Here is a 27,830-nt window from a genome sequence, read left to right as displayed (position 1 = left end):
TGTGTTTTCTGCTTCATGCGCCAGCCCTGTAGCCAGCCTAAATGTTGCGGGGGCGGGGGGGGGGGGGCACAAAAAATGTATGTGTGGGTGGTTCATCTGGTTTGCAGCCCTTCAAGGGAAAACTGTTATTGGTGCACACCAAAACATTAAGGGGGCAAATAAAATTAGACAGAGCAACCTCCTCCTGGCCCTCCCGGACTCACGCCTGCTGTGAGCGCTGATGTCTTGCATCACAACACAGTCTTCTGTGGATCAGCTGTTATCACATGTGCTTTGTTTGCAGCTGGGCTAGATTAACATGGAGTCACCACAAGTGGAGATAGTGGAACTGAGCTTTGCAAAGCAGAACTAAAGAGTGCAATTGCAGTAATCCCCCCACCCACTCACACATACTGTGGGATACAAATAGGACTTTTTCATTTCATCTGGAAACTGAAGCGTTACAGCAGCAAACCACTGGGCATGTTCCAAGATGATGGAGTTTGGCTTCTTTATCAAACAGACCACACAGAAGCAAAATTTGTTGGTTGGATCAATGTTGAGGCTCCTTACACATTTGAGCAGTACGAGCATGCTACATTTGACATCCAAAATTATTTAAGTTCTGGCAACATCACTACTGAAATATGGAGCTAGACTAGATGGCCCTTGCAGACCTTTTCTTATGTTCTCAAGTCTGCAATCCTGTACACAATTATCCAGGAATAAATCCCCTTGAATTCCATGGGACATGGAATTGCATAGAATTGCACGCATAGAATTGTACGTGTTGTTTGGGCATCAGCTGAAGTGAGCTAATGCAATGTTTATGTTACCTGATTAATGAATCATTTACAATCCAGACACTTTATGGACTAAGCATCTTTTTCAGTTGGTTGACAGCTCAGTTAATAACAACAACAACAAACACGTAGCCCTCCTTTACTTTCCCTGCTAGTCATGCACGGATGTTTCCATGGAGATTTTAGTTGAGATTTAGACCTAAGCAACATTGCCCCCTGCTGATACAACTCAGAGAGACATCCTGCGGTTTTTAACAGAAGGCTTCAGCCGGCCGCTTAACACTGTGTTCAATCACATAATTCATTTATGTAACAAAGTCCTGCTACCTGTTTGAGCATCTCGTCTCTTTTCACTCTCACATGCAAGAGCCTCCCTCTCTTCTCCAGATCGTATTTCTAAATCGGTTGTGACATAAATGGAATATATGGCACTCTGGCCTGGTTGGCACACCCAAGATTGTGCTGCAAATCTGCAGAAAGCATTGTTTAGCAACACAGCACAAGCTTGAAACACAAATAACCCCGGTGTGGTTGGCTGTGTCCTCCTCCAGTCTGGAGAATAAAATGTGCTCTGGATTACTTGGTCTGGCCTTGCTGTCCCTTTTGTTTGCTTATTTCTCATCTCCTCTTGGAATGCTGAAATTGGGAAGAAGAGTCCTAGAGAAGAGCTTGAAACCAGGGTGTTGCAGAGTTAAATGCAAACAAAGCTCCGTCAACCACTGAAGCCTAAAACCACCACCATTTAAAATAATGTTTTTCCTTCTTAGAGAATAACTTGTGGCTTGGCTTGGGAGAGATTAAAGAACCCTCAGCCCAAGGCCAGCCCAAGGGCATGTGGGTAAAATGCAGTCCTTGTAGGCACTCAGATTTATTTTGCAAGACAATTTCCAGATGTATCTATAAGCAAAAGAACAGGCACTATACTGTTTTAGATCAGGAAACTAAAATTAATGCATAAATTGCCATGCACATGCCATGTTCTGCAGCCTTTTTGAATCCCTGATCAAGAATTGCTACCTGACATCAGAACCTAGATACTATTGGTTAATTGTGAGTTAGACAACCCACTGATAACCTAAGGTTAACCCAAGGTTAACCTATAGTATCTGAGTTTGGACTTCACTTTATAACCCCATGATGCTGCCAGGACATGTGACTGGATCAATAGGGCTAACTACTGAATGAATGAACAAATGAAACAGGTAGAGCAGATCACCCAAATTGGTTTGGAAGGTGGAGCACCCAGTGTAAGAGGTGGGTCTTTCCACACCCCCTTTGTCCTTTCAAGCAGATCAAGGCTTCTGACTAAAGACTTAATTATGTTAAAGTGGGCTAGCCAAGCTGACTTTGATACAAAAGGAATATTACAGAGACTGTTGGCAAAAGACATCAGTGAAGTTAGAAAAACAGCTAATTAGGGAGATTACTTCTCCTGCTAAGAAGTTGGATCCAGATTTAATCCCCCTCATCCCTTTCCCAAAGAAAAACAGAATCAGCTCCACCCTCAGGGATGTTTCCACTATTTGTGGGCCAGACAGCAGGAACACTGGATGCTATTCATGTGGCCTGATTCTCAGCAGCCACTTGGCTTATCTCAGGGCTTGCTGGCCTTGATACTTCAACTAAGAATTCTGACCAGCCTTTTCTTCCAGTTCAGATTCAGACTCTGAGATATTCTGGGAGAAGCAGCCCCAGTCCCTCCATCTAGGCAGTGATCCTGAGTATGTTAGTAGAGGTGTTGTAAGCAGCTCCTAATTTAAGCTGTAAAATGTTGGAGGGTGCAAATCGCCCGAATCAAGAGCCCCCTGCAGTCTCCTCATCATGGCCACTGGTGCTAGCAGTAGCTGCTTCGTTGCTCCTTCTTATGCCACCAGACCTAACAAGAAAGTTGGTGCTACGAAGAGCCCAAAAGAAACCAGAGAAACATCACACTGTTGCGCCCTCTGGTGCCCTTCCCCCAGGAAATGGAAGATCAAGTCAACATGTCTGTGATGATTGTATCTTGATTCCAGCGTGAAATGGGTGTTTTCCCCAGGATCTCTAGCTAGCAATGGTCCCATTTATTTTATACACACTCACCAATGAGCCAACTGCAGATCTTGTCTTCCGTACCAGAACTCAATCCTGGGGAAAAAATACATTATGTGGCTGAGCACATGCAGAATATTTCTCACACTGGTGAGTAACTGCATATAACTGCACATAACCTTGAATACAGGGAAGGGCTACTGAGACTGGTACAAGGACTGCTGTTGCAAGGGGTTGGCCATGCTGGCTGTCGCTTGCTACTGAGCTTTTAAAAGCATTTTCAGAAAATCTGAGATAACATCGAGCAACCTTAGCTCCATCTCATCTTACACCACTCCTCTCCTTGGATGGGAGTAAGAGGACTGCAGAACCCCTCCACCTGAAAAACCACCGAGGGTTTCCCACACAACTTTTCAACAACCAGACATCTTATATCCAAAGGACCTGGAGAAGTGCTTTCCAACAGTGTCTCTGTACAATGATTTGGACCAGCACAGGGCATGATTTAAAGAGTTCCGCTGTCTTCTATACAAAGAAAGCTGCTCTAGACCTTGGACCAATCCCAGGAATGCTTTCAAATGACTCCCAGCTTCATATCTCTTCTTCATTCCTTGGCACCAAGTGTACCATCAGCTAATTGTCAGCCCTATGAACTGTGGTATTAACATAGTAAAAGCACCACGTAAAAGCCAGCCCAGTAATCTTCCCTCTGGGGCACCTGCCAGTGGCAACACGCCTTGTTATGGTGCTGCTGGCATCAGAGCAGCAAATGCACCATTGGGGTGCCGAGTGCAATCATGGAGCCAGGCTCACAGGATCAAAGCATTTTTGCTTAGCAACATGAGGTTAGCTTCAGTCCTCCCATCAGCTAGAGTGCGGGGATATTTTCCCAACGACAATGTATCCTGCCCTGCTGTTAGGCAATGCATTTTGGTGTGGTCTGGTACTGAATGGGAAACTAAGACCCATTCACTTGGCAGGATGCTTGTGTGGTCTGCAATGATGAGCACCTCACTGCACCACTGATGGTGCCACACCATTTCCCTTAAAGAGGTGCAGTTCCTCTTTAAGGAGACTTCATATGATGCTTCTTCCTTTGTGGTCCAAGTGCACTCCTGATACGCCATGTGGGACTGGCAACATGAATGCTTTTCTCACCATGGTTACAAATACTGACCAGTTGGTACTACTGGCCATAGGGAAAGAGCCTGCAAACATCTCCCCAAGGCCACCAAGACCCGATGTGCTGATATTCTGAAGCACGTAAATTCCACAGTAACCCACAATATGGCTGCTTTATGATACTCTACCCATACTAGCTCTACAAGGACAGAGTGCTCATCCAATCAGCTTAGAAATTCTTTAGTAAATCAGATTGTTGAACTGTTGTCCTTAGTTTAACATTACCTTGGTTTGTACATGGGGATCATGAAAAAAGGTACCAAGGCATCATGGTTGAGCTTTCACAATCTGCTGTATTCAAATTAAGGCTGCAAATCTACCCCTTGATTCTAAAATATGCTCATTATGTCAGCATGTCCTGAACTGGAAGATGAAACATAAAATAAGAAAACAATTAACAACCAATATTATTTTTTTCTCTTGCAAACTAATCTATGTATTCAGCTTGCTCCAAAATTTGGATGGATGTTGGAACAAGAGAGGATAGAAACAAGTAGTGAGTGTGGCTTCAGAATCAAGGTTCCAAAAGAAACCATTGGGGGAATATTGCAGTAATTGGGTTTCCATGGCTGCACTCACAAGTAACTAAACCATGGTTTAACATTATGAGGATAGGCCACAGTGAGCCTTGGTTCATACATTCTCTCACTACCACAGTTCTCTGATGCAGGTGCAAGGAGGTGCTTGGAAGGGTTTCCTTTTGTTTTAGATTAGCTGCAGTTTATTTTGATATTGAAACTCAGACAGATCATGGTTAATCCTAACTATGGTTAGTGGAAACAAGTTACTTTCAAACATGTTTTATGTAACTAGATTGTTTAAAATCACAGTTATTGCAATGTTAACTACAGTTCAGGGGTTTGATGATACCTTAAATCTAAAATGGAAATAGAAGGTTCCAATCTTATGCTTGCACTTTGCTGGAGAAAGATAGGTCAAGAGACAGTGTGCCAAGGACTCATTGCAGCTTATTTTCATAATACTACAGCATTGTTTAGCAGTTCATATGACATAACCATTATCTGTTTGCCCCCATCCCTTTTTTAAAATGTAGTGTCCACAACAATATACAGATGAATTGGGGTTGGAGCCATCTCTGTACATTTGCTATCAGAGCAGAAAACACTACAGGAATGGATTTCTTCTCCCATGAGTCCCCCAGATTGATTCGGAAGGGTTGGAGCATCCTACAGACCAGATATATGGGGCTATGTGGGAACAGGGGATGGGGAGGTCCTACTGGGCAAATAGAAGTTTGCTTTCATCATGTTGGATCCAGCCCTGATTTGTATTATGGAGGCTTTGACAACATAGATATTTGGATTTTGATAATTTGCTTATACCATGAGAATGCTTTCCGATACCATACAACAGAGCTTTTATAACATTATTTGGGTCATAAATCCAGTTCTATGCATTGGAGTGGACTTTTTTTGCCAATTCCTTTGTGAACCCTTTGCTTTCTCATTAATTCCCACACACAGTTTGGGGTCAGAACTGTTAGATTTATATTTGTACGGCAGATTTGCTTGGTAGAGTTATATTTGTTTGCATAGTTTCAGTGTGTAACTGGTGCAAAGCAAATGCTAGGGAAGAAGTAGACACACACTGCTACTTCAGAAGCAAACATCAGTCTATTGGTGGCTTGTAGCTCCTGGGAAATCAAATAGTTTCAAAAGAAAAGGTTGAATACATCCATTATGGTTGCAATGTTCAGGCAAAAGAACACTAACCATTAATGAATTAGGAGGGAAGAAGGAAGAAAAGCCTGGCAGTTGCAATCTGCATTGCAAGAAGAAACTAGCAAGGAAGAAAACAAGTTTCCTTTGGTCCGTACCACCTTCTCATTCAGATGACCGATCACAGCCATTACTGTTCTATTCCAACAAGTGTTGTGTTCTGGTTTCTTCTCTTGTTCGTTCTGGTCATCAAACTCAAGACAATTTTTGAAGTGCAGTGATTTTACTGAAATTTCAGAACAGTATGAACTCTAAATATCCTTCTGCCTAAGCTGAGGGAGAAGTTTCTGCCCATGTAAAGATCTGAATCCAAAATGGAAACTTCCTCTCTGTTCTTTTCAGTAAAGCTTCTGACTCCATCCTCAGGGTGGCTCTTGCTGCTTGAGGTGGGAAAATGTTGGGCAAGATGGCAGGAACACCAGAGATCCTCCAACTGGGCAGTTCATTTCTCATGTTGCCCTTCCTATGCTGTTTTACCAGAGAGGTATTTAGGTTCTGGCAATCTAAAGTCCACCCTAATATATCCTGCTTGAGGCAGAGAGATTCCACTCCCCTAATTTAATATGAAGTAAGAGGGGCGTATTTGCTTCTGATGCAGGCTGCCTTCCACAGGAGCTTGCCTCTGCCCCTCAGTGTGCAGACTTGCTCATGTTTTCCACAATATCCCCCATTACTCTCTCTTAACTAACTCCCCTGACATTTCTGACTCCTGGTTTCTGATGTCACAAAGAACTGATGTCATAGCAGCTGGGCATCTTAACATCCTTCATGGCTCCCCAAACGCTAAAGGGGCCAGTAGCCTCTCAGAGCCAGAGGGAACAGTCACCTTTCTCTCAGCTGTCGTGCCTGTATGCTACAGACCCTACTACTTAGGCTCTTGTGGAACCACCTGAAGGAAAATGAAGGCCTCAGAGAAGAAGACAGAATGCATCAAGGCAGATGACCTTCTTCTCACTTTTTAAATATAACCTTTAAGCTTTATTTTAAAACAAATATTATTACTTTATCCCAAGAGTCGCCACTTGTGGCTCTCCCCAACTGGTGTGCCCTACAACTCTCGTTATTTCTTACCATGATCTATGTTGGCTGGGGCTGATGGGAGTTGCAGGCTAAAACATCTGGAGGGTCACAAGTTGCTCAGTTTTGGATGCTACTCTGACCATGCTTGATCACTGTTTTGGTTGGTATGGGATTATCGTAACTCTTCCTATGTATTTTTCTTTCTTTTGTGTTGACATATTCTGCTTTAATATATTATTGCATATTTGGATGTTATTTTTTATTGATTGCTATAGGTCACCTAGAGCCTGTGCAGAAGGCTTCTCCTGCCCTGCCCATCTTTCCTCTGACCAATTGCTGCTTGGTGGTTGCCTTATATGCAGCTTTACCCCATGTTAAAAGGTTAAAATGCCTTTCCTAATGTTTAGTTACTGGTAGTAAAAACTTCAAGCTAAAACATGCAAATATATTTGCTATATTGAGGGGGGATTGGCTTATCCCTACTTTGTCTTTGGTTCCATCTACTTCTGCAATGGAATTCTGCCCTTGGCATGATGGAACTTCTGTCCATCTGATCTGCCCTTAGCACAACTTGATCTGGATCTGGATTAAACCCACTGTATTTTAACTTATGATGTATACTGCTTTGAGAACCTTGTATTGGAAGGCACTGTAACAATATTTTAATGAAAAGCTAAATTAAAATGAATGTACAGTCCAATCCAACATGAATTCAATGGGATTTGACTCCTAAATGAGTGCGCATAGGATTGTGTAGCCTTTGGGCTCCCAATAGTCTTGCCTTTGTGTTATAAAGCTGAGCTACCCATCTTTGTTTTGTCAGGCAGTTTTTTAAAAAAAATTATAACCTATCACTGCCACTGAAAATATTTCTCAGGACTGGTTTTTAATAAATACGTGTTTAGAGTCCTGAAGAACTCATCTAATCTAAATGATACTTATGTGTTGGGGAGGTTCTTCATGGAAAAGTTATGAAGTGATGTTGCTCTAACACCAGGCTCCTGTTAGAGCGTATGATGATGTGTTGACTCACTGAATCACAAACTTCTGTGAGAAAACCCCATCTGACTTATTTACCTAGACACAGAACTCTCCACCACATTTCAATGCATTTTCTAACATTCAACTCAACCAGTTTTCAGATTAGTTGGACTTTATTCTAAGGCTGGATTCCAGAACAGCTTTTATTTTACTCTCCTTGGGCAGCTGGTGTAGGGGCATCCACCACCACATGGAGAGGGAAACCTAATTTGGCAGATGAGGTTATTATATGGATAAGTAGCACTGCTATAAATGAAATACATTAATCATTCGTGGTCCTTTGTTGCCCCCCCATAACTGTTCTCTTGACTTTCCATTTCCAAGATCAATGATGTGGAGAGTGGAGCATCTCAGACAAACAATGTGGTACAAGTAAGGAGCCACCTGAAGAGGGTAAGATACTGTGCCATTCTCTCACTTCAAGGTTTATATGATCTGACAAATCCTAAATTAGTTAGGATTTATGGGGGAGATGCAACTTCATTGCTAACAGTTGGAACACTTTAGCTGCAAAGAAGGGAATTCCATCAGGAAGGCTGAGCCCTTTTATAAACCAGTGGAAGGGCTTTGTGAATGTCTTCTATCTCTCATTCTCCTCTTTGACAGATAATCAAGCAGCTGGTTCTTCTCAAAATGCTAAAGAGCCAGAATCGAAGAATCAAGGGGCTCTCTGAATTAGCCCACAAATACCAGAAGATGCTGTCACTTGGAGGTCCTTTGGATTTCTCCATTTCTCCTGCAGGGTGAGTGACCTTAGGCGAGAATCTCTGTGTGAGTATTTTGCTAGAATGCCATAAGTTGCAAGTTCTCACAGTGTGCATATCTGTATGTAGGGTTGGCTCCAGGTTTCTGGGCAAGCCAATCTCAGTTGGTTCTTCTCCTTTCATATATCTACCTTCACACAATTCCTGTCACCAGGTGCTATTGCTCTTTATCCTTTGTCTCATCATTGCTACTACTTGCTTTCTTGACAGGCAGAGAGCTGGTGAGAAAGTAGGCAGAGGCATCTACTGCTTCTCCATCTCACCAACATAATTGTCTGGGGAACAGTGAAATACAGGTGAACAAACAACCTGCAATAATGAGGAGGAAGAGCAATTCCAAAGGGCTCTTGAGACTAGGCCCCTGCTGGATTGTGGGCCCTCAGCAGGTAGTTGACCATGCCTTCATGTGTGTGTGTACAGGCATGCTTGTAGGCAAATCACTATTTAGTAGGAAAAGTTGGAACTGCTGCTCAATATGTTAGAAGGAATAGTAGCAGTCATTTCACCTAACTCTTCACTGGGAGAATTAGAAAGCTGCAGAGGATGGGAATGTAACAAATAAGTTTGGTATCTTTGTCTTTTGAACTGAGAAAGGACCCCACGTGAGTTAAGGCCTATTCATTTCAGCATATCTCCTCTAAGTAGGACAAACATTGGATCGAACCCAAAGCCCCTCCTGCTAGGAAGCGCAGTAAAGCAAAAGGTCTCCTCAGTTCAGAGTTAACAGCTGTTGTCACGTCAATACTAGGAAGGCAAATCCTCTCCATCTGCCCTCTCCCCTGTTGCCACGTTTGACATTTGTAGCCTCATAATGGCAAGGCAGACCATGCTGTAAATTTCAAACATTTCCACCTTTCAACAGCCATCTCACTAGTGGGAATGGCATGCTATTCTGTTACCTTACCTGTTGGATGGGAAGAAACTATGGCGCTTCCAGATGGAAGGCTCCTGGCCAGGGCCATCCCTGCTGTCATACAGAACTCAGTGGTGTCTTAGGGGCAGATGCTGGGAGGTGACTGCACCATCTTGGAGGAGTGCCCTGGGTGCCAAGCAGCCTGTTCTGTGCCCCTCTCGTAGTGGTCTGCTGCTTTCAGATGCAGTAGAGGATGCTGTCCCACCATCAGTGGTGAAGGCAGACTAATCGCCAGCCCAGATTACTTTTGTAGAAGGAAAAGGAGGAGGCAGGTACCATCTTGTTCTTTGCCTCAGGCAAATGTCCTGCTCTTGGGGCTAGCCATTAGAAAGTGTTGGACAGCATTTCCATCTTTTTCTTAACCAATTTTCTGCAATAATAGAAAAATGGCAAAAGCAGTGGAAAAGCACCGGAGTGTTATAAGCAGAAGACAACATTGCCAAGCCCCCATAAAATTCTGTGAATGAAACAGGGCCCTTGCACTGTAAAAGCTTCACATGGAAACACCCCAAGTGCCCCACGTGTCTGGTATTAACAGTACACCGACTTCCCTCCCAGGCTGGGTAGCATTTTAGTGTAAAGCTTCAGAGCCCTCATCAGAGCTTCTCCTCAACATACTTTACACACAGTGAGTCCCCATCACCTCCTCCTCTGACTCTTTCTCTGCTCCACCATCACACAAAACTGCAATATTATCAAAGCCAAGAGCTGTTTCTGTGGCTGGATCAGCAAGTGAGAGAGCCTTCTTTTCCCATGTCCATGGCAGAAAGACTGCGTAAAAATAATGTAGATTTGTAAGAACACTCCCATTCTGCTCATGTGATAGGACAAGTGCCACCTCTGAGGATCCTCCAAGGTCAACAGAAAGCGTGGCTGCTGAGCCTATCTTGGTCATTGAGGAGGTTGCTATAGACAAGGAGGCTGTAGTCTATCCTTCCGCTGGAGCATCCCTAGAGTCTTCATCTTCAGATCTGGATGAAGCCCTTAGCCTGAAAGGCCTGCCCCGGCGGTTTCAGATGCCTGCCCCCAAGACGCTATGTAGACCATCAGCTTTGAGATGGATCAAACCCTGCTGCACCCGATCCTGTAATGAGACACTGGAGCATGTCATCACCATCCATTACTCAGAATGCCAGAAATCATATTCTGTAAGCAATCCAATTTGAATTGTTTTTGTCAAGTGTAGAAATAAAGTATATAGGATTTTGGCTCTGGCAAAAGTCTATTCTGCCGGATCTCCCCTAAACACCAGGTCTGAGTGTCTTCATAGAGTTTTGTCAGTGGCCAAAGTAAATGTTTCCCAGTTACCCCAATGTCCCTGTAATAGTTCCAGGCCTGCCTGAACTGAACAAAAATACAGATCTAGAAGCTGTTGGCAGCAGCTCAAGTGCCTATAGAAGATAACTTGGTTTACTTCAGCACGGGTCAACCAGAGTTAGGTTAATGTGTAAGCAGGAAGAATAGGCAACAACAGCAAGGGGTCTTTCCTTGAACTGTGTGTTGTTCTTAGTCTCAACAGAGTTGCTGAACCAAATCGGCAAAGGAAATAGGGATCTTCTTCATGTCTTAACTCAAGGATGCCTGAACTGCTTTTCAGACTTTGCACGATATTCCTGAAAGTCCATTGACATTGAGTTAATGGAAGGGGCTGGGTAGATGGCCTTGCCGCAGCATTGTAACTGGGCAGATGTTTAATAGGCTCATTGGGGTGGAAGACCACCAGAGCCATAATGGGAATAGCTATCAGTCCTAATTTATTAAGTGGTCAAAGCAGCAATAAGAAATAATAATAACAGTAACAAACATACATACATGCTCAAGCACACACATGTACACATATATACATAGTTATTTTGGAATAATATTTTGGAAATGTTTACATGTGAGAATTGTTGTATCTTCTCTTTTAAGATACTGAACTGACTGGACTGACACAGATTCCAGATGTTCTGAAGATAATGAAAGAAGCTTTGAAGACATAGATCTATTGAGTGTCCTATTGAGTCATATTCCTGCAATAAAGGGGATATTGAGCATCAGTCAGAAAAAAAAACTTGTCTCTGGCTGGAATAAAGCATGTGGAGGATGGGAATGCAGGGGATGGAAAGGAAACAAGTACATTTGGTTGCAAACATGAACAGCGTTCCCATACTTGCATGGCAATATTGCAATGGAGTTGTTGTGGACCTGTTTGGAACAATAATTGCTTGTGGTTATTAGGGTGGAGACTTATACAGGAGGTATTGCCTTTAGTGCCCATTAAGTCTCTATCCACTGGAGGGCGCTCTGAACCCAAGCAAGTTAAAACTGAACTGTGGCTCAAAGTACCTACAACTTTAATGATAATCCAAAGGAGGTTCCTGGGTTTAATGTACTTTAAATGTACATTGGATCTGAATTTAGAAGCAACCCTTGTTCTGCAAATCCCAAGAAAGGCTATCCATAAATTGCAAGTTCTCCTGCCTGCAAAGTTTTCATTACTGTCTGCAGTCCTAAGATTAAAGAAGAAACAGGCATCAGGGGGGAGGGGGGGAATTTGGCCAAATCATAGCAGACAAATAAATTTTTAGATCACTTCTACACAACGTAATAAAATTTCTAAGAATGCAGACCTGTGGAGGTGCCTATAACCCTCTGTACGCTGGATTGCAAGCGTCCTATGTGTAGAAAGGGGATCCATCTCTCTCTCTCATCATTTGTATACTTTGTTGTAAAGTGCCCAGAGAGCTTCAGCTATGGGTGGTATAGAAATAAGTAAATAAGTAATCTCCTGCATGTTTCAGTACTCTCAAATGGGTTTGCCTGATTCTGAGGAATAGGAATAGGAGCAAGCGGGGAGGAGGGGGGACTGGTGAAAGAGTTGACAGTTTCAAGGTTACCTAGTGAAGTTTCTCAAGCAGTGCATGAGAATCTGCCCACCTTGGAAAGGGTGGAAGGTTTTTAGGGTGCAAGGGGGAGAAGATGCACAAAGGGCTCCTTGACCCAGTTGGGCAATGGCAGGTGAAGTGAGCAGACCGCTTATGAAGTTTCTGGCATTCTTCCATCAACAGCACAAGTAGCAAGAGAAGAACTTTTCTGAATGGGAGGGAAGGAGATGAGATTTCAGTTTGGATTCAGCTCTTTGCATGGGCAGATGTTTCTCCAGCATCTCAAGGAGAACTCTACTTTGATTCATACCATTCTGTTGCTAGTTCAGTTTCAATAAAAGAACTGTGTTTCTAGCATTTCGTTTCGGTTTTAATGAAAAAAGGTTGTGAAATAAGGAAGTGACTAGCTCACAACACTACACAGGGCAGGAAGAGTGCAGAACTGATTTCTAGCCGCTGCGCTTTGCGGGAGGAGGGAAGGAGGCTGAGACAACACCAGAACGCATCCTTTATTGGCAGCATGTGCTTCTTCCCTCCCCATCTCCAGAATCCCCCCCAAAACCTTTCACTGAGGTCAGTTTTGTAGCTTTGGAGAAGCTGCCAGTTCTCTCCGTGCCAGACTGGGCTGGGTGTGGAGGTGCTGTGAGTGTGGAGTCCGAGGCCTGACACTGAAGTGAGGACCCCGAAAAATCTGTGATCTTGATGCTGTCTTGGAGCCATTGGAATGCTCTGCAAGCAGTTTACATATAAAATTAGTAAAAGTCACTGTTAAATGCACTGGTAATAAGCCATTACAAGTATAAAAATAAATGAAAAGAATCCATGCAAAGAAACAATAAAACAGAGCAGCATCATGATGATCAATTCCAAGCCAGAAAAGATTGTGTCAAACTCCCTTTTCAGGAGGCATTTAAAACCCTCACATTTTTGTCTCTGGAATTGTGTAGATTCCAGAGCGTGGGTACCACTACTGCCAAGGGCCACTCTTGAGATATTCTGTTCTATGGTGACATTCCATTTGCCACAGGATGGCCTGCTGTGAAGATCTTAATGGTTAGCTGGATATTAATGGGGAGAGGCAGCTTCCACTGCCCCCACCTATTTCAGTGCTCTAGATGCCCCAGGTGGATGGGTTTAACCAGGACTTAAGTCCACAGTGCCCTGGAGTGATGTCATACTGGGACATTGTGGGAAAACATCAATGTCAGCTGGATCCAGCTGTGAAGTTTCACAGCAGCCACTGCCGGTCACCACCTGCCAGGGTCCACTGGCAGAGCAAAGGGCCCACTGGAGGGGCAGATATTCCCCTTGGCATGAGGGGATGGAAAATTTGCTGCTGAGTGATTCAGATAGTGGGAGTTTTATTTTATTTACTTACTGCATTTCTGCATGGATCAACAACATATGCAAGGGAACTGCAGCGCATGTGAATGCAGCTGAGAAGGTAAAATTGGGCTCAGTAACTGAAGACCAGGATAAATAGGACATTCCTTTTTTCAGGCTTGTTCCCACTCACATGCCAAAGAGCACATCTGAAAGGAAAAAGATCTAGGATTATAGGTCTAGCAATTCATATTTATTTTGTAAGGAACCTGAAGTACACAGGATTAGCTTGATTCAGAGCCAAAGCTAAATTCCCTTTGCTTTTAGGAAAGAGAATTACGTCACCTGGAATGTGATGCATTTTCTCAGGAAGTCTTTTCTGAAGAAGGCACAGCCTGCCCTTTAAATCCCGACTTCTGCATGTAGAGTGATTCCTCCCCCACCCAATTTTCAACTTTGGGATATATATTTTTAGCATGGGATTCTACACCTCCATGTCCTTGTGAATGTTACATTTTGTGCTACCTTCAAAGTGCAGAAGTATTCATAGGACTAATTCTAAGGATATTGTATAACTGCTATTCTAATCATTTTTGAAAAGTGTAACTGGATTTCTTCCTAGATTGCAAGGAAAGCCAGCAGATGGTGCTACACTTTTACTATACCAGTACAATCTAAAACTGTGCCCAGAAAAGAGATGGCAGACCTTTTGTTTTTCATGTGCTTGCTAAGGAACATTTATTTATTTACATTTACATTTCAGTCATGCCTGACCTCACAATTGTGCCCAGGATGGCTAACAAATCAGATAAAATGCAACAGAAAGCAATCATATAAAATATTGTGTGTTTGTATCTTTATGTATGCCAATTTAAAAATGAATAAAACATGCAGGTTAAGGGAGAAAGAAAGGAGTAAATTAAAAGCAGCAGCAGAAGATAAAATAGATCAGGTTTCAAGGCTAAAGGTATGATAAATGTTTCTCCCACCTTTGGAAAATCACCATGGAAAAGGGAGTTTCAGAGCTTGAACCCAGACACTCAAAAGGCTTTCTTCACTCATTGACAAATGCATTGCAGTCACAGGTAGGACCAGGATAATCACCATTCCCAGTGATCTTAAAAACCAGGTGAGTTTGTCTGAGACAATGTGGTGTTTCAGGTAACTTCATCTCAAGCTGTTGATGGTTAGTTGATATTTCTAGTGTTAACTCAATGGCATCCATGGCTATAAGATCCCACTACTCTAAACTATAATCATATCCAGAGTAGACCCAATGAGACCCAGGTAGATTCAATGAGACAATTTAGTCATGCCTAACATAAGTCTACCCGACTTCAGTCCATCTAATCTACCCATGACTAAAAGCAGGCTGGATCCAACCCCTTTCCTTGAATGAACTTTGATGGCTGTTGGCTGCTGAGTGAGAGCACCCCCAACTTACTTGAGTGAGGCCTGGAGAAGCCATTGCAACTGGAAATGAGGATATGTCTGAATTTTGCAACTAACTTTCAAGAAGAAGCCAAGGCATCGTGGAACTCAGTCCTTTCTATTTGTCTGCTATTCAATTCAATTTATTTTTAGTCACCAATAAAGAGACATTATAAAAATGTCCAAGGTCTCCAGTGTTGTCTCTTCACAAGGAAACTACATTGTAGTTCCAAAACCATCTAGTAGTTTAGGGTGTTTACACATGGGAAACTCAAGTGCTTTATTGGTTCAACTACCTTTTGCAGCATGATAATAAAATCTGCATTGTCTAGAATGTACAGTTGATTTCTTTCCTACATCAGTAACATTTGCATGTGACAAAAATAGCACTGGAGAGGCTCAAGTGAGATTTTAAGCACCTCATGCAAAAACACCCTCAGAATAGGGGTGCCAGCTGGCAAGGAGAAAACAATAACACAAGAACCTAGCATGCTCTTGTGCCTTTAACACAGCTTGATTGTCAGCAATCAATGGGGCGATTTTTTTCCAGCGGGCTAACAATTGTTAGAGCACAAAGACTCAGAGAGAAGGCGATGAAACATGTGCTAGCTCAGAGGTGGGCAGAAAGCAGATCTCCAGATATTTTGGATTTCAGCTCCCAGCATTCGTGATCATTGGCTATGCTGGCATTGACTTCTGGAAGTTGAAGTCCAAAATGTCCAGAGGTATTCCTATTGTTTCACAGGCTAAGCAGAAAAGAGGATATGTTTTGCTGCCCCCAGAGCATATTCATCTAGCCAGCTAGATGAGTTATTTCATGTGGTTTGAAGTTTGGTAACATCTATCACAGTAAAAGGGTGTTAAAACCCACACAGTGTCATTGTGACTGGTTGTCATGACACTTAAAAGGTAAAAACACTTGTCTCCACAAAGATCTTGAACCCATTTTTGTAGTGTATCTGATTTTGGTATCTGGTGCACCATTTGGAATAGCTGTGTAGAATCGGTGTCCAGTTTTCAGGACCAAGGACACGGACAAGCACATGCCCTCCTGATCTTGGCTTTTTTGAGCAAGCTGGAGGAGTGGTGCAAGGCCAGACCTATCATTAGGTGAGTGAGGAAGCCACCTGAGGCATTAGATAGGTGGGAGATTTAAGACAGATACAAGGAAGTACCTCTTCACACAACGCATAGTTAAGCTATAGAAATCATTTCTACAAGATGTAGTGATGGTGAGCACTTTGGAAGGCTTTAAAAAGAGATTGGATAAATTCATGGAGGAGAAAGCTCTCAGTGGGTAAGGCTGGGATGAAACTCAACGGAATCCATCCCTCTAGCGTGGGCAGACTTCCTCTCATGCAGAGCTCAGTTGGAGAAAGTGAGCTGAGCTGAGAAGTCTGCAGACACTCACGGAATGAAGTTTGCACAAGAGCACCATGTTTTGAAAGCCTCCATTTTCTTTCTGTCAACTTTCTTCACTGTCTATCTTTCACACTCATACATAGAGATTAAGAATACAACATTGTGGAAAATCCTAGCCTTAGTCTCCGGTGAAATATCCTTACACTTGATCTTTTGCAGCTCCTTCATTGCTGCCCAAGTTTCAGTCTGTCTTGACTGCAGTCTCGCCTGAACTGGTGACTGGGCCAAGGAATGCAAACTTTCATGATGTCAATTTCGTCATTGTTGACATCAAAGCTGTGCAAATCTTGTGTAGTCATGATTTTCGTTTTCTTAATGTTTAGCTGCAGTCCAACTTTTGCACCTTCTTCTTTCACTTTTATTAGGAGTTGCTTCAGTTCATTGCTGCTTTCTGCCAGTAATATGGTACTATTTGCATAATTTAAATTATCGATGCATCTACCACCAATTTTCATTCCTCTTTCCTTTGATCATAATCAAGATTTCCTTATGGCATGTTCTATGTACAGATTGAAAGATAAATACACCCTTATCTGATGTCTTTGCCTACAGAAAACCATTCTTTGATGCACTCCAGATACCACTGTATATTTGCATCATGATTTTGAGTGTCTCTTCTTTTTTTTGTATACTGCTTGAACATCTGGCTTTTCTTACACCATACAGAGTAAAATTCTTGTTTGAGCATCAATTTGCTTGTGTGAGGAATTCATGCAATAGTCGCTGCAAGTATAAAATTCAGCATAACTGGAACACTTGCAAATCCATCTTTTAAATGAGAGGGTTAAACAGGTTGCCTAAATAAAGTTCTCTCACTTTTAAAGTTCCTTCTATTTCTGTCCCTGAAAAGGAAGGAAAGAAGTGCCTTAATTAATTAATTTGATAATGCCCAGAGAGCATGAAAATAGAACTGGTCCAGATCTTCAGTCTTTATACAGATCTGAAAACCAGAGTGGCATGCTGGCTGGAGTGCTGACCCTGGCTTCAGGAGTTTCAGGTTTTAGTCCCCACAAGGTGGGATAGAAAGGTCATACTAAATAAAAACTTTTTAAAAATCTATTTCCCCCTTAAACCTTCCAGGATGCAACCGGGCACATGAAGGTAAGCCCCACTAGTTTCAGTGGGTTTACTCTGGAGTAAACTTGCATAGGATTTGTACTGCACCTGTCCACACTAAGAGACACCCGCACACGCCCTGCGCGCCATCCCACGCTCCGTAATCATCACGGTCTGTGGGTGGTTGTGCTTCTTTGCCTCTGATTTCTCCCCCTCCTCATGTCCCACTTCGCCAGAGCGTGGCTACTCCTTCCCGGACTGAACACCGCTCCCGAGGGGGGGGGGCAGCTCTCTAGGGAGCTGGGCTGACGACCAGCGCAAGCAGCAGCCAGCTTTCCAGGTGGGCTGAGCTAACCCTGCCTAGGAGGCGACGGGAAGAAGGGAGCCGTCCTCTTCCACACTTCGTGGGCTGGGCGCGCCCGCTGAGCTGCCTGCCCAAGTTCTCTCCTGCGCTGATCTACCACCAGGAGCACCGAGAAGTCCGTGGAGAGCGGGCTGAACGGGCGCCGGTGCCTCCTCCAGGTGGACACACGCGCTCTCCTGCGGATGGCACGCTCTGGATGGTCGGGGATGGAGTCCAGCCGGAGCCCCTGAACAGGCAGCTGCAGGAGGCGGCGATGGGACGCCGGTCGGCGGCGACGGGGCTGTTCCTGCTGCTGGCGCTGGGTAAGCCCGAGCGCCGAGAGAGGCGCTGGCCGCGGTGGGGACGGGGCGTGCTCTGGGAGGCTCGCTCTGGAGAGCGGGACAGCAGCCTGCCTCCCCAAGCCGGCGCCTGCTAGACCGGCTAGCTACAGCGCCCATCATCCTCAGTCCGATGGGATCTGTGGCCCAGTCTCTCCGGCGAGCGCCGGCTTACTGGAGCCTATTTAAAACGTACGAAGCCCCAGCTTGCGTTCTCCCAGGGACGCGCGATCCTCTCCGGGCTGCGCGATTTGCTTTACTCCCCGCATAGAGTTTGGTTTCAGTTACAACAGAAAGGTCGTGCGGATCTGTACCGGGTGACCAACTTCGACTTGGAACAGCAGCGTGCGCGTGTGGCCGTGTGGGCATCACCAGGGGGCTGGCAACCGCGTCTCCGGGCTGTGCCTCTTGCCATTCATTGCCCGCATGTTAGCAGGCGCCGTTTTATTATGTAAAAATCTCCATCCCCGCAAGGGGGTAAAATGGAAGGGGAGAGCTTTGCCTGCCACAGTTCTGCAGTTGTCAAAAAACCAAACCAAACCAAACCAGGATCCCAGGTTGTTGCAAGTGGTGCGGGAGCTGACAGCCTCAAGCTGAATTAGTTTCAGCATCCCCAGAGAAAATATGATAAAGAACATCTCATGTGTTAAATCTATATTAGCCAGGCTCTCTGCAAACACAGCAATGCATCTCGGAATGAATCAGACACACCTTTATAGTTTATATGTTTGTTAACTACATTTTGACTATCTCTTTCTCCAAAGACCTTTGCAATGTGTGTGGTTTTGCTCCCCTCGCCCATTTTACCTTCTCAACAACTTTGTGGGATAGGCTAGGCCCCAGGTGACAGTACGGGCCCAAGGCTGCCCAGTCAGCTTTACAGCTGAGTTCCAGGCCCTCAGCTTGAATGTAGGTCTCCTCGATCTGAGTACCACCGAGTGTGTCTTCTGCTTCATGCTGGCTCTCATATTATGACCAGGAAATATGGTAGGGGAGGTGGGTTTCTGCTTCAAAGCACTGGATCTCGGCTGCCTAGATATTATTTGTACTGGGAAAGTTAAATGCATCTCTTTTTCCATGGCAGGGTACCTGCTCAAATCCCTGACTGCAGAAGCTCAGTGTGAAAACATTTACCAAGATTTCTCTGACTGCATCCTAAAGCTAGGAGAAAACATGGCCAGCTATGAACAGGAAGAGGAGCCTGAAGAGGGAAAGAGACCAGTGCAAGGACTGCATGCTGTCTGCGGGTGAGCAGCAAACCCTCTAATCTCTTCAGTGCCTGCACATAGCACCCCGATGCTCCTCCATCACTGACACACCCTGCTTCTAATGAAAAATTAATTCCGAGTCCCCATCCCACCTAAGATTCCCCTCTTGCACATCCCCTAACTATTTTTTGAAATACTGCCATGGAATTTTCTCTTCTGGTTAAGGGGCTGGTCCTGTGTGGACCTGGGGCTCCTCCTGAAATATAGGAGCATCTTGCTGTCTCTCCAGGGACACCCCAGGTAGTCAGAAAATACTTTTTAAAAGAGTCAAATGGAGGACAAATCCAAAATGCAAAGATGGAAGGTAGCACATGTGTGCAGGCAGTATTAGGGCTAAACCATGTGCATGCATGCAAGCTGAAAACGCGTTTGCCAGCTTGACTATAAAGCAGGAGCGGGGAGCCCTTTAAAGGGAAGCCAGGATGTGTGTGTGGTGGGGAATAGAGAGACACTCTGCCCTGCCTTCCCTTTACTATTCCAGCACACTGTGCCAGGTTCCAGAAAGAGAGGTGTGGAGGGAGAAGTATTGAAAAAAGCAGGGTGTGGGGAGGTAATGCAGGTAAATGATGGGTTTCATTCTCCTTATGCTCCAGAGAAACCCCACTAGCTTTTCGGCAAAACTGTTGTAATGTGTGTGAATAATCAGGTCACTTTTTGGTTTAGCCTGGAGAGCAGAGCACAGGAATGAGGCATCTGTCTGCTGGGTGGCTGGTATGTTGGAGGGAAGCCATTTCTTTGCCTTTGGCCTCAAGCTTCTTGGAGGAAGGAAACTGGGGTCAATGAGGTTTGCACCAACCTCAATTTCATTCTTTCAAGGATCCTTTAATCCAAGGACCCGTGAAACCAGGGATGGGGAACCACAGGTCTAGCCCCCCCCCCCCCCGCAGCCCTCCTGAGGTTCCTCAGAAAACTGCCCCCTTTCCCCCAGTCAGTTATCATTTCCTGACTTTTGTGCAGCTTTTCACTATTCTGAGAGGTTGAAATGCCTCCAGGGCTTAGTTACTAGCAATAACTGCTTCAACCTAAATGTGTTGCTATTTTATTTTTGTATTTCTACCCTATCCCCTCTGCTTTTGGATCTGCCCATTACTGGAATGTAGCTCCTGGGAGCCTTTTCAGTCTTTGGGCTGAAAAAGGCTTCCTATCCTGGTCCTGCACCATCTCTATCAAACATGGCTTGTTTCTCAGTTCCTGTCCATGCTAGAAGCTGCTTATCTTGTGTGGCTGGGATGCTGCAGAGAAAGTGTATCGAGTGCCTTTGATATAGTGGACAGTGATGATCAGTGAGATGCACTGATTATAAGCCTAAATGCAAACCAGCCTGAGATAGCCTCAAACTCACCTGCGCTGAAGCTCTTTGGAAGGATCTGTGGTCTGGCCATATCATAGGTTGCTTCACAAAGAGAAGCTTGAGGTTATGACAGACATGGCCATTTGTTTCCTCGTAATCTAATCAGGACCATGGGGAAAGCAATAAAGCAGCAAAACGTCAAGGCTATTGAAGTTCAGCCTGCAGCATGTCTGGGAAGAGGGCCTGATTAAAAGTGAGCAAGAGAGAAGGAAGATATAAAGAGTTTTTCTGAGATAAATGGGTGTCATTGAAAGTTCCAGGTGTGAATATGCTGGATTGAGAAGGCCAAAGGAGAAATTAGAAATGTGGAAAGCAATCAGAGAAAAGCTAGAAACTGTGGGGAGGCATAGCCAGGCTTTTGTGGGAAGGGCTGCTGAGATCAGAAAGGCAGAAACAGCAATAAATAAGACTAGGACCTGGAGAAAGGACAGGACAGGATAGATTTGGGTGTGACAATGTATTCTATTCATCAGGGCTAACGAAGAAGAAGAAAAGGTCTTAGAGGAGGGAAGATAACCTGTCAAAAACATCACTGGAACTGGAATTCTAGCTTTAGGAGCAATACCACTATGCCTTTCTCTACTGCTAAGCATTTGTGTAGTGCAATCTTCTCCAGCTTGGTGCCCTCCTGACGTTTTGAACTACAGATCCTAGAATTCTCGGCCAATGCCACCTGGCAGAAACCGGAGGGGATTTAAGTCCAAAACATCTGGAGGACCCCATGGTGGGGAAAGCCGGCACAGTGTCCTGAACTGTCCCATGCATTATTTAATTGCAATCCTTGCAACAAACCTGGCAGGTGAATTGACATTATTATCCCTTATACTGTAAATGGGGATGGGAAGCAGGAGGCTGAGACTTAAAGGGAGTGGTTTGCTTAAAGCCAGCTTGGTGAGACTTGAATCAGGGACTTTCCAATCTGTAGCTCAGTTTCTTAACTACTGCACTGCACTGGCAATGGAAGGAAATGGCAAAGACAATTCTGCTGAGCTCACTGCTCCAGCTTGAGTGGAATATCCAGAGCCGACTGAGCTCCTGTTCCGCTGTTTCACCTTCTTTCTCTAGTCTCTGTTTTCACTTCTAATCTGCTTTGTAAAAGAGTGGAACTTTCTGACATTTACTACAGGATTTTTTTTTAAAAAGGAGGAAATCAATGGAAAAAAGATATATATGATATCACCAATCATACCAATTAAAAGTGCAGAGCTCCAACATAAGGTCACATTTAGAGATTCAAAAGGAAAGGAATACAGAACTGAATACTTTCTTGCTGCAATGACCAGCACATTAGCGATGTACCGGTATTACCATGATGCAAAAAGAGGTAGCAGAAGGAATTAACTCTCTCCTTCTTTCAAGAGCCAACCATGTTGGAAGTTTTAGGGACAGACCTGGATCAGAGCTACCAATATACTGCATTGGCAAAAGTCATCATTAAAACATTATTTATTTTATTAAATATCAAGAGCCTGGCTAGTGAATGCTGGGAGTTATAGGACTTTTTTCTATATAAACACATATAGGATTGCACCCTTAGATGCTTTTCTCAAAAAAAGACTCAAGGCAATTTACAACAGATTTTTTTTTTAAATGCATTTGAAAACAGCTGAAACCAGTTATCTGCTAAAATACCTCCCCAACACACACAGAAAACAACAAAATCTAAAAAATTAGTGATAGTCATAAACAATCCAACTTATACTTAAAGAGCTCATCATATGCCATAAAATGGCTGGGAATAAAGGAAAGTTTCTACTTGGCACCACAGAGATCTTTTTGGGGATAGCATTACAGAATTGGGGGCGACCACCAAAAAGTCCTCTCATTTCTTGCCATCCTCTGAATGTCTCCTGGAAGTTGGCCTCAAATGTTGTTTGTAGTGGGCAGTTTTGTACTAAGACAGGCAATGTCAGAGACTTTGTGTAGTCACTCTGTGCATATGTTGCATCCAACATCTGATTAAAAAAACAGTAAGAAGCTTCTAGTCCATAAGCTGGATCAAATATAAAAAGGTAATGGGGAGACAAGTTTTATGTAGTCAGTACCCTGCCCAGTTATTTGCCACTTTGCTTGAATAGGAGAAGAGAAATATGCAAGCATGTGACTATCCGCTTAATTGGCATAATTTATATAGACCACTGAATTCACCTTGTATTGCTACACAGCAATGGGTTGCATTTACTTACACACAGATTATATACATCCCCTATCACGGCAAAGCAAGATTTACAAACTTTCCAATCAGAAAAATAAATAAATTAAATGCAGAATATTCCCTAACCTGCCTCCCTTCTTCTCTTCTTTCTTTCCTGCATGCTATAATGTAAATGAAATGAGCCCCCCCCCCCCCGGAAGTTTCTGGTCTATGTTTTTCTTTCTTTCTACTAGTGAGAAAAGGCTGGTCAGTGACAGATTTGGAGATCAGAATAATGGATGCCTCCAAAAGCAACCTATTATGGAATTAGTTTTATTTGTTAGGTGTGGGGTGTGAGTGCGTTTATTTGTACAACATTCCCCCAGCGTCTGACGCTGATGGGTCACATGATCATGGCCTGTCTTGCTGAACAGATGGCGGCTGTAAAAATGGAGGCATTCTGGGAATTGCAATCACCCAGTGGGAAGGGGCAGCAGGAAAGCAAAAAACAAACAAGCTGCTTTCAGTGGCGGTTAGCGATTCAGCTTCCATTTTTTGCTCTGCCTCTGTTTGTCTCAATCTGATAATTCTGAACCGCCCCGTGTTGGAATGGCTGCGCCAATCCCCCACTGCAACAATTACATTCCTGAAGGTTACAGGAGAAAAGCCCTGCTGTAGACCAGAGTTTACCTTGTTTGGCACCAGCCTTTCTTGTTATTATCTCAGGACATTTATTCTGCCACAATAGTTCTATTTAATGAGCTCTTTACAGCTGGCATGTGGATAGATACTCAAATATATATATATATATGAGAGAGAGAGAGAGAGAGAGAGAGAGAGAGAGAGAGAGAGAGAGAGAGAGAGAAACCAGCGCTGCTCCATGATTGCATAGGACAGCCTTTGCAGACCTGGTGTCATCTAGATGTTTTGGACCACAACTACCATTATCCCCGGCCACTGGCCAAGCTGGCTGGGGCTGATAGGAAATATAGCCCAAAACATTTGGAAGGCACCAGGTGGGAGAAGGCTGCCATAGGCGCCGCCACGGAGTCCAGCCTCTGGAGGTTTTAAGTGCTCGTAGCCGGGTGCCTCAGTGCGCCCCCTAGCGGCTGCATTATGCATTCTGCACAAGGCACAGCCCCTGAGCCCGGCGCAGGGGCAGCTCCACAGAGAGCACATCACAGCAGTCCCGTCGTGAACTTACCAGTGCATGGATTTCTGTGACTGTTGCTATCCAGGAGCAGGCATAGTTGGCGTACCAACTATGTATGTCATGGGAAGCTGGGAATGGGTGCACTGTTGTCCGTCACTGTTGTCATCAGGGCCTCCAGTGATGGAGAAGGATCCAGGAGCATCCCCTGATTATGTGTACAACCCCATCCAGAACAGGCAAAGGGCCCAATTCCCGGACTGGAAGCACTCTTATCAGGATTTAGCTTCAGGTTCCTGGTCTTCATCCAAGCAATGACTCCTTCCAGGCACAGGTTCGGAATGTGCACAGCCTGTTTTGACTCAGATGCCATAGAGAAATAGAGCAGGGTGTGACCAGAATACTGGTGACACCTTGACCCAAATCTCTGGATGGCCACTCCCAATGGCTTCAGATAGACGTTAAATACCATCGGGGACAAGGCGGCCTACTGTGGCACCCCGCAGCTGAGGCCCAGGCACTCTGGAACTGCCCCTGCCAATATGAGTTGAGCCACTGTAGAACAGTGCCTCCAACTCTCATCTCCTGCAAGCAAGTCTAGGAGGATACTGTGGTCAGTGGTATCAAAAGCCACTAAGAGATCAAGAAGCAGCAAAGTTGAACTCCTGTCCTTCTCCTGAAGAAGGTCATTCAGCAGAGCGGCCAAGGCCAATTCTGTCCCAAAACTGTGCCTCAGCACAGACTAGAGTTGATCTTGATAACTGGTTTCATTCAAGAGTGCCTGCAGCTGAGACACCATCACCCTCTTGAGCATTTTACTCAGAATTGGGGCTGTTTGTTGGCACAGATCTATGGATCCAGGGATGGTTTTCCAGGAGTAGTAACACCACTGTAGGTAATCCCCAGGTTAGGAGCAAGTTCCATTCTGGAGAAAATGGAAATTCATCTTTAAGTCAAATTGGTATGTAAGTCAGATCACATACTGTCAGTCCTTCACATTTGGGTGGGTTAGGGGTGCAGGACTGCTGTGAAAGTAAAAACCATGAATATCTCCAGCCCTACCCACCAATGCTCACCAGTGTCTCCTCTTTGCAGCAAGGAAATGCTGGAGAGATTCTGGGTGAGTGGGACAGGAAGGCATGCTTTGGAGGTGGCCTCCTTCTCCCCCCTTTCACTTCCTCTTCCTCAATGTGATGACGATTTTCCACAGGAATTTTTAAAAAATCAATAGGTTTTATGGCAGTTGGCTCATGAGTACAGGCTTTTTGTAACTCAGATTTTTTAACTTGGGGACTGCATGTACTACTTTCAAGGCAGTATGGACCACACAATCACACCTTGATATGGTCAGCACTACCTTGATCCATCTGGTCAGTTCCTTGTGGTTAGCTCAAAAAGCCATGGGGTGAGAGAGCATGTGGTGGGTCAGATGGATACAAGCATCTTGCTACTTCCTTAGGCTCCAGACAGTGAAATTGATCCCACAAGACAGGATACAACAATGAATTGGACAGCTCAACAGACACTGCATTGAAAGCAGTGCTCAAGTCCGTGTGAAGGTGAGCAATTTTATCCCTGATGCACAACTCATCACAGTGGGCCTCCAAGGGTTCCAGTACTGGGATCACTGAATTTGATGAAAGCAACCCTCAGCTGAGAAAAAATTCAGCAGGACTGTTACTTGAGGATGTGAAGCAGGTGTTAAGTAGGCTTTCTTTGCTGCCTTTGCTGCCATGCAGTACGTGTGATTCTGTGTGCTTAAATGAGCCCTTGATCACCTTCATGATGAATCATATACACCACTCATACTCCTGTATCAGATCAGTTATCTTCTGATCTGTTTCAGTTTTCCGCACTTGCTAGTAAGCCAAGCAGCCTTCCTTGTTCTGTAATGTCAAAGAGAACACTCGGGAGCGATTGTGTCAATGGCCTGTCACAACTCAACATTTCATGGTGTGACAAGGGACTCAGAGAGTTGCCAGCTCTGGCTCCTGCAAAAGCCCTCAGAGCATTCAGGAATCCTTTGGATTTCATCAGTCTCTGCTGGTGGAACAACTTAAGTTGTTAACATCTTAACAATTCTTCCGCATGCCACTAAGTCTAGTGCCACCTCGTGACTAAACTGTAAAATAACAGCTTTTGCTCTTGAATAGGCCACAGATTGGCTGTCACAGAGCATGTTATTTGGCTTGGCAGCACTCTTTTGCCCTTAGCAAAGAGGCAAATAGAGGAGGGAGAAACAGAGGTGGTTTCTTTCCCTCCTCTAATGGTTTAAAGAGTTTGGAAATAGATAAGGAAGCTTGTTTGCAGGGCTCCAACTTTATCAATTAAAGTGGTTTTTGTACCCTGGTTGCTGGATTGATTTGTGGCTGGTAATGTCAGGCTGGAACTCTGGGCAAATACAAATCTACCCTGGAATGCTCAGGCAGAAGCTGCACCTAGCTGGATAAAACTCCCTAAATTACCCCATCTTGGAGGTCAAGGCATTCATTTAAGAAGCCCTGGTAGGAACTAGGTTCCTTCGACATCCACCTAACATTTTTTCATTTAGGCTACAGTATATTCATATGAACAAAAGCCAAGTGTTAGGTACGCTCCCCCAACCTAGCATCTTCCAGATGTTTTATATTACAATTCCAGTGAGCCCCAGCTGGCATGGTCAATAGTCAGGCATGAAGGCGGCTGTAATACAAATGGTCTGGAAGGCTCCATGTTGGGGAAAGAAGCTGCCAGACAGGTTGTTCACATACCTTAAATCTACAGTAATGTGGTCTACAGAAGGAGCATCCTATTCATTGTAGTGAATGCACAGAAGTTCCTCTGCTTTCCAGAAAGGAAGTGCTTCTATTTGAGTTGTCTCACTTGCCCTTTAGGAAGGATGGACTCACCACTGAAAAGTCTAAGGCAGATCTCATATAGGTCAAAATCACCAGTTAGGGTACAGAAACATTCTCCAATCTGTACTCAGAAGATATGGTGGACTACAGTTCCCAGTATCCCCCAGCCAGCTGTACTGAGTTTTGTATTCTTCTCAAGAGCTAGACCACGTCTACCTGTGACTTCTTAACATTGAATTGACCATTTCCTTTTTCCTCCCCTGCTGTAGATACTGGGATGAATTTCACACTTGTGCCATGACTGCCCTCTGGGAGTGCCACAGGGAGGCAGTGACAATCTGGGAGACGTTGAGAAAAGAATCTAGGAAAATCACATTTCAAGGCAGCCTTTTTGACCTCTGCGCCTCCAGCAACTCCCGGAATTTCAGCTCAGCACAGATCCCTACAATTTCACTATTAAGCATTACTCTGATGGTCACTTGGCTTAATTTATAAAGGGACCATTGCTGCATTTCAGTACAAATGTACATATACATCTTTCCAAGCTAAGTATTGTTAGGGGCATTGTTTGGTTTGTTTGTCTAGTGGATGCTTGGTGATGTTATTAACATGGAAACAAGTCACAACTTTTCTTACCTGTTAGTTTTCCGATGGTTATTAATGGTAAATTTGGCAAATGCTCCAGTTTGCACACATATATCAGAACTGCTGCAGTGTGGTTGCAAGGGCACATGGCAACCCAAGCACAGTGACCGCACGGCCTGGTCTGCTGATTTGGATGTACTCTGATAAACAGACTAGTCAAGCTGCTCTGCTGGCCTTCTCCAACATCCACCGCCCC

At 44.3% G+C, this 27,830-nt stretch overlaps 2 protein-coding genes across 2 annotated transcripts; both read left to right on the top strand.

Annotated features, from left to right (window-relative positions):
• Positions 1–7,933: 7,933 nt before the first annotated feature.
• On the top strand, positions 7,934–11,456 carry TP53TG5 (TP53 target 5). Its single transcript, XM_044440192.1, has 5 exons — positions 7,934–8,013; positions 8,117–8,185; positions 8,399–8,535; positions 10,296–10,617; positions 11,381–11,456. Exons 3-5 carry the CDS (start codon positions 8,426–8,428, stop codon positions 11,390–11,392), a joined length of 444 nt encoding a protein of 147 aa, XP_044296127.1. The 5' UTR covers positions 7,934–8,013; positions 8,117–8,185; positions 8,399–8,425; the 3' UTR covers positions 11,393–11,456.
• Positions 11,457–17,607: 6,151 nt separating this feature from the next.
• Positions 17,608–27,484, top strand: LOC123028441 (neuritin-like). Its single transcript, XM_044440225.1, has 4 exons — positions 17,608–17,613; positions 18,036–18,234; positions 19,334–19,496; positions 27,259–27,484. Exons 1-4 carry the CDS (start codon positions 17,608–17,610, stop codon positions 27,482–27,484), a joined length of 594 nt encoding a protein of 197 aa, XP_044296160.1.
• Positions 27,485–27,830: the final 346 nt, after the last annotated feature.

This window comes from Varanus komodoensis, unplaced genomic scaffold, assembly GCF_004798865.1.
Source record: "Varanus komodoensis strain SLA01 unplaced genomic scaffold, ASM479886v1 scaffold37, whole genome shotgun sequence".
Lineage (NCBI taxonomy): Eukaryota > Metazoa > Chordata > Lepidosauria > Squamata > Varanidae > Varanus > Varanus komodoensis.
The sequence above is the reverse complement of the archived record's forward strand: the minus strand, read 5'-3'. Positions and strand labels throughout refer to the sequence as shown.

What these genes read in the sequence shown, in the direction of transcription:
- TP53TG5 (XM_044440192.1), top strand. Translation starts at nt 8,426, where the DNA reads ATGCTAAAGAGCCAGAATCGAAGAATCAAGGGGCTCTCTGAATTAGCC. An exon ending in TTCTCCATTTCTCCTGCAGG is followed by an intron (nt 8,536 to 10,295) that starts GTGAGTGACCTT and finishes CTCATGTGATAG; the next exon opens with GACAAGTGCCACCTCTGAGG.
- LOC123028441 (XM_044440225.1), top strand. An exon ending in GTTCCTGCTGCTGGCGCTGG is followed by an intron (nt 18,235 to 19,333) that starts GTAAGCCCGAGC and finishes TTTCCATGGCAG; the next exon opens with GGTACCTGCTCAAATCCCTG. An exon ending in GGACTGCATGCTGTCTGCGG is followed by an intron (nt 19,497 to 27,258) that starts GTGAGCAGCAAA and finishes CCCCTGCTGTAG; the next exon opens with ATACTGGGATGAATTTCACA.